The following is a 6,900-nucleotide window of genomic DNA, read 5'->3' on the forward strand; positions in this document are numbered from 1 at the left end:
CCCAGAGACTAGGAACAGCCCTGTGGAATCAGACCACAGAGTGACCCAGAGACTAGGGACAGTCCTGTAGCAGACAGAAAACCCTGCGAGGAGACCGTGGGGGTAACAGACAGATACAGACTGGATTTCTACTGGACACTCAACCCAGGAACACTGACCTATCCTGAACTATCTGGATATAAAATGGATAGAAAGAAGGACAGACTAACTCCAGTATTACTGACTTGTGCCATGAAATAATAGTGTACTGCTTTATTATTCGGTGGTATGCTTTGTTGCACTCATCTCTTTTGTAATTTGTTTTTAAAAAAGTATCACACAAGTCATACATCACAGATAAGATTTTAATCACAAAACGTTTTAATTTTAAGGATACCATTTTCTTTCTAAGTAATGGTTTCTTAAAGACATTTACATCTGATATTACAGCAGGCTGCCGTGTATGTTACACTATACAGATGAAGGATCTTCATTTGATCACTTTTTTGTTGTTGGGAATTTTCCTCCACAGCTGGAAATGCAACCTTGTAGTGTATATTCAAGGTTTAAAAAGGCTTCTACATTTTTTAATTTCCACTTTAAAATGTGAGACTTGATTTGCCCTCATGAAAAATGTATTATAACCCACGTAATAATTCACATTTCCTGTTGCTGCAGGATTATTTTCCAGCCGTAGCAAACTCGCTCAAATTAAGATCCTACATCTGTAAGGTCAACAGTTACACTGTTGTTATCGGTCAGCCGGCGACTATCATAGTCTGGGTCCCAAATGGCACTATTCCCTTTCCAGTGCACTACTTTTGACCAGGGCCCCTAGGTAGTGCACTATACGGTATGGGGAATAGGGTGGACGGTTCATCAGAACAGAAGAATCAACAACAACAACAAAACATCTTAACAACAATGATTACCGTTTTGAAAGTCAGTTTTATGATTGGACAAAGTTAGCACATAACTTGGAATACACAATATGCGCAAAATACTAGTCTGTGAATCCCTTGTAAGAGGATTTCTTAAACCATGTAACTTTATAATTCTCCGTACAACTCGGTGATAGTGGAATACTTGTACTGTAGTTTTTGGCTGAGCACAAGGTTATCCAGCTTCTTCTGCAGAGCAATCGATACCAGCATAGGTGAACTTCTCATACAGGGTGGTGTTGACATATGTCTAGAAACAACAGGAAACAGGAACAGGAAGAGAAATAGTGTTATGTACTTAATTAACTGATAGAGAAATGGGCTACTGTCATCCCTTGTTACCTACGTTGTGGCTACTACTTCCTACTGTAACTTCAAATCCTCTGCTGAATGTCCTATGTGTTTTTTTTATTTTTTTAACCAATGACGGAGTAGATGAATGAGTAAAAAATAAAGTGTGTTTTACCTTCCTCTCCTCCAGCATCCTGTTGAGAGAGACCAGTATCTGTTGGAACGATGGTCTTTCGTAGGGCTTTTCTCTCCAGCACTGACGCATAAGGTCATACCTGGACACAACACAGGAGAGGGGTGGTATACGGTTTTAATACATACCGCAAATAAACTTGAATCTGATTTGAACGTATTTTTTAAATGTTTTTAAAACTGTATCCTTATCATTCTGTTTCCTTCATGCGTGTCTCTGTATCCTGCGTGTCTCTGTATTCTGCGTGTCTCTACTCTGTGTGTCTCTGTATCCTGTGTGTCTCTGTATCCTGTGTGTCTCTGTATCCTGTGTGTCTCTATATTCTGCGTGTCTCTCTACTCTGTGTGTCTCTCTACTCTGTGTGTCTCTGTATCCTGTGTGTCTCTGTATCCTGTGTGTCTCTATATTCTGTGTGTCTCTGTTCCTGTATTACATTTACATTTAAGTCATTTAGCAGACGCTCTTATCCAGAGCGACTTACAAATTGGTGCATTCACCTTATGATATCCAGTGGAACAACCACTTTACAATAGTGCATCTAACTCTTTTAAGGGGGGGGGGGCGGGGTTAGAAGGATTACTTTATCCTATCCTAGGTATCTCCTGTGTATCTCTGTATCCTGTGTGTCTCTATATTCTGTGTGTCTCTACTCTGTGTGTCTCTGTATTCTGTGTATCTCTGTTCCTGTATATCTCTGTATCCTGTATATCTCTGTATCCTGTGTGTCTCTGTATCCTGTGTGTCTCTGTATCCTGTGTGTCTCTGTATCCTGTGTGTCTCTGTATCCTGTGTGTCTCTATATTCTCTGATGTTCACCGTCAGAGTCTTCAGCAGAGCCCTGATTAGACTGCCATCTCCAGACTACTTACACCTCATCGTCACAGTTGAGTGGTTTCTCCAGCCGGTAGCTCTGAGGGAGTTTTTCATACAGCTCTGCACACGTCATCCCACAGTACGGAGTACCTCCTGATTACACAGGTCAACACAAAATACACTCTACATGATAAGACGCACACACAGTCATGTACACACACTGGACGTATCAGGCTGCACTTCTAATCCATTGTCAATATTGTAGATTTTTATCCTGGATACAAACCTAGTTACCATGGATTTAAACCTAATTATCCTGGATACAAACCTAGTTACCATGGATTTAAACCTAATTATCCTGGATACAAACCTAGTTACCATGGATTTAAACCTAATTATCCTGGATACAAACCTAATTATCCTGGATACAAACCTAGTTACCATGGATTTAAACCTAATTATCCTGGATACAAACCTAATTATCCTGGATACAAACCTAATTATCCTGAATAAAAACCTAATTATCCTGGATACAAACCTAGTTACCTTGAAAACAAACCTAGTTACCCTGAATACAAACCTAGTTACCCTGAAAACAAACCTAATTATCCTGAAAACAAACCTAATTATTCTGAAAACAAACCTAATTATCCTGGATACAAACCTAGTTACCCTGAAAACAAACCTAGTTATCCTGAAAACAAACCTAGTTACCCTGAAAACAAACCTAGTTACCCTGAATACAAACCTAGTTACCCTGAATACAAACCTAGTTACCCGAAAACAAACCTAGTTACCCTGAAAACAAACCTAATTATCCTGAAAACAAACCTAATTATCCTGAAAACAAACCTAATTATCCTGGATACAAACCTAATTATCCTGAATAAAAACCTAGTTATCCTGAAAACAAACCTAATTATCCTGAAAACAAACCTAATTATCCTGGATACAAACCTAGTTATCCTGAAAACAAACCTAGTTACCCTGAAAACAAACCTAGTTACCCTGAAAACAAACCTAGTTACCCTGAAAACAAACCTAGTTACCCTGAAAACAAACCTAATTATCCTGGATACAAACCTAATCATCCTGGATACAAACCTAATTACTCTGAAAACAAACCTAATTATCCTGGATACAAACCTAATCATCCTGGATACAAACCTAATTATCCTGGATACAAACCTAATTATCCTGGATACAAACCTAATTATCCTGAAAACAAATCTAATTACCCTGAAAACAAACCTAATTACCCTGAAAACAAACCTAATTATCCTGGATACAAACCTAATTATCCTGGATACAAACCTAATTATCCTGGATTTAAACCTAATTATCCTGGATTTAAACCTAATTATCCTGGATACAAACCTAATTATCCTGAATAAAAACCTAATTATCCTGGATACAAACTTAATTATCCTGGATACAAACCTAATTATCCTGGATTTAAAACTAATTATCCTGGATACAAACCTAATTATCCTGAATACAAACCTAATTATCCTGGATACAAACTTAATTATCCTGGATACAAACCTAATTATCCTGGATACAAACCTAATTATCCTGGATACAAACTTAATTATCCTGGATACAAACTTAATTATCCTGGATACAAACCTAATTATCCTGGATTTAAAACTAATTATCCTGGATACAAACCTAATTATCCTGAATACAAACCTAATTACTCTGAAAACAAACCTAATCATCCTGGATACAAACCTAATTATCCTGAATACAAACCTAAACTGACGATCTCCCAGAGAAGTACACCATAAGACCATCTGGAGAGAGAAGGGGAAGAGAGAGAGAGGAGAGAGAGAGAGAGAAGGGGAAGAGAGAGAGAGAGGAGAGAGAGAGAAGGGGAAGAGAGAGAGAGAGGAGAGAGAGAGAAGGGGAAGAGAGAGAGAGAGGAGAGAGAGAGAGAGAGAGAGAGAGAGGAGAGAGAGAGAGAGAGAGAGAGAGAGAGAGAGAGAGAGAGAGAAGGGGAAGAGAGAGAGAGAGAGAGAGAGAGAGAGAGAGAGAGAGAGAGAGAGAGAGAGAGAGAGAGAGAGAGCGAGAGAGAGAGAGAGCGAGAGAGAGAGAGAGCGAGAGAGAGAGAGAGAGAGAGAGAGCGAGAGAGAGAGAGAGAGAGAGAGAGAGAGAGAGAGAGAGAGAGAGAGAGAGAGAGAGAGAGAGAGAGAGAGAGAGAGAGAGAGAGAGAGAGCGAGAGAGCGAGAGAGCGAGAGAGCGAGAGAGCGAGAGAGAGAGAGAGAGAGAGAGAGAGAGAGAGAGAGAGAGAGAGAGAGGAGAGAGAGAGGTGATAGAGATGAAATCAGTGTACACAGTCAGTCCATATAGTGTAACTGTATTTTAAAGTTCATTGTGCAGCTGTCACTACCAGTGTTTAGATGATAGTTTCATTATTTTGGAACTGGAATATAAAGTTCTGTATGAAACAGTTTTAACGTATTCGGTATGAAACAGCTTAACGTATTCGGTATGAAACAGTTTTAACGTATTCGGTATGAAACAGTTTTAACGTATTCGGTATGAAACAGTTTTAACGTATTCGGTATGAAACAGTTTTAACGTATTCGGTATGAAACAGTTTTAACGTATTCGGTATGAAACAGTTTTAACGTATTCGGTATGAAACAGTTTTAACGTATTCGGTATGAAACAGTTTTAACGTATTCGGTATGAAACAGTTTTAACGTATTCGGTATGAAACAGTTTTAACGTATTCGGTATGAAACAGTTTTAACGTATTCGGTATGAAACAGCTTAACGTATTCGGTATGAAACAGTTTTAACGTATTCGGTATGAAACAGCTTAATTAACGAAGACCTGCATCACTGTTCTGAGAGCTTTGCCGTTTCTAAAAGGATGTTTTTTGGGTGTTTTTGGGAGCCTTCGTTGATGATTTTTCAGGGGCCCCCATACTACACAACAAGGATGAGGAAGTGATTTGCTGTTTAGGGTAAGTTTCACAAAAACTAGTGAAATCACAAAAAAGGTGTCTGGACCCTTCTAGAACATTCCACTTCCATAAAAAAAATAAAAAAAACTTGTCGTTTGAAAGATGCAGTACTTACACGTCACTGTTGGTGGTGTAGACACTGTAGTTCAGTGATTCTATGGCCATCCACCTGACAGGTAATCGTCCCTGTGAGTCACACACAGTAAAGATGTCTTTGTCAATAAAGATTTAGCACCAATAAAGTAATAATAATAATAATATAATAATTAATAATAATTTTAATAAAGTAAAAATATGTTTGATGTCCTCTGTGCCCATATGAATAACCCCTTTGATGTAACTGGAATGATGAGAGAGATGTTCTTCTTCTCTGTTTTTGTTTTAGTATTTCACTGCCACACCGTGTTTAACTGTGTTGGATCTTATCCAGCCATCTTGTCTCAAGAGGACCACGATGGAAATAAGACCCAGACTGTATTGTGTGTTAGCCTCCATGATTTTATTAATGTGCATGTACGGCTTTTAAGTTTTGTGTGCTTGTTTTTTTTAAATGGTCGAATTAATAAACTAAACTTAACTAAAGCTAATAAGAGTGGTAATAGTGGGCAGCCCTGGCGTGTGCCTCTCCCCAACTGGAAGGTAGGCTTCTGTTTGTTCACACAGCGGCCTGAGAGGATCATATGATTTCATAGTATAAAACCCTTGTGATTTATGTCGACATTAAGTTTTTTCAGCTTCAGAGACTCTTACCATCGTCTTCTTCACATAGACCTCCTGACCTCTGGACAGACCGAAGTCGGCTATCTTGGCCACAAAGTTCTCTCCTACCAGGATGTTTCTGGCTGCCAGGTCTCTGTGGATAAACTAGAAATCACAAGAGATCTGGTCAGCATATACAACTCACAAGAATAAATCCTACAGTATGTGCTACGTTTATGGGATGTTATGACTAAAAGCACACTCTCTTGTCTCTGGGATCTGAAACATAAAAAAGGCACTGATTTAGCCTGGTCCCAGATTAGTTTGGGCTGTACCTAGTCTGGTCCCAGATCAGTTTGGGCTGTACCTAGTCTGGTCCCAGATCAGTTTGGGCTGTACCTAGTCTGGTCCCAGATTAGTTTGGTCTGTACCTAGTCTGGGCCCAGATTAGTTTGGGCTGTACCTAGTCTGGGCCCAGATTAGTTTGGGCTGTACCTAGTCTGGGCCCAGATTAGTTTGGGCTGTACCTAGTCTGGTCCCAGATCAGTTTGGGCTGTACCTAGTCTGGTCCCAGATCAGTTTGGGCTGTACCTAGTCTGGTCCCAGATCAGTTTGGGCTGTACCTAGTCTGGTCCCAGATTAGTTTGGTCTGTACCTAGTCTGGGCCCAGATTAGTTTGGGCTGTACCTAGTCTGGTCCCAGATCAGTTTGGGCTGTACCTAGTCTGGTCCCAGATCAGTTTGAGATGTACCTAGTCTGGTCCCAGATCAGTTTGGTCTATACCTCGGGCCACGTCTTCAGTACTGACCTGTTTCTAAACCAGGTAGTCAGTGCCTCGGGCCACGTCTCCAGTACTGACCTGTTTCTGAGCCAGGTAGTCGATGCCTCGGGCTACGTCTCCAGTACTGACCTGTTTCTGAGCCAGGTAGTCGATGCCTCGGGCCACGTCTCCAGTACTGACCTGTTTCTGAGCCAGGTAGTCGATGCCTCGGGCCACGTCTCCAGTACT

At 40.3% G+C, this 6,900-nt stretch overlaps 1 protein-coding gene across 2 annotated transcripts in view; it reads right to left on the minus strand.

Annotated features, from left to right (window-relative positions):
• Positions 1-330: 330 nt before the first annotated feature.
• The window catches only part of LOC139539473 (angiopoietin-1 receptor-like), a 65,197-nt gene continuing 58,627 nt past the window's right edge, over positions 331-6,900 (minus strand). For both annotated transcript variants that reach the window (XM_071342463.1, XM_071342454.1), the window contains exons 21-26: positions 5,943-6,056; positions 5,308-5,378; positions 3,973-4,013; positions 2,274-2,370; positions 1,387-1,486; positions 331-1,170 (exon numbers count right to left, since the gene is read on the minus strand). In XM_071342463.1, coding sequence (XP_071198564.1) covers positions 1,096-1,170; positions 1,387-1,486; positions 2,274-2,370; positions 3,973-4,013; positions 5,308-5,378; positions 5,943-6,056 — 498 coding nt within the window. In that variant the 3' untranslated portion in view covers positions 331-1,095. The remainder of the gene's footprint in view (positions 1,171-1,386; positions 1,487-2,273; positions 2,371-3,972; positions 4,014-5,307; positions 5,379-5,942; positions 6,057-6,900) is intronic.

This window comes from Salvelinus alpinus, chromosome 1 (genome assembly GCF_045679555.1).
Source record: "Salvelinus alpinus chromosome 1, SLU_Salpinus.1, whole genome shotgun sequence".
NCBI lineage: Eukaryota > Metazoa > Chordata > Actinopteri > Salmoniformes > Salmonidae > Salvelinus > Salvelinus alpinus.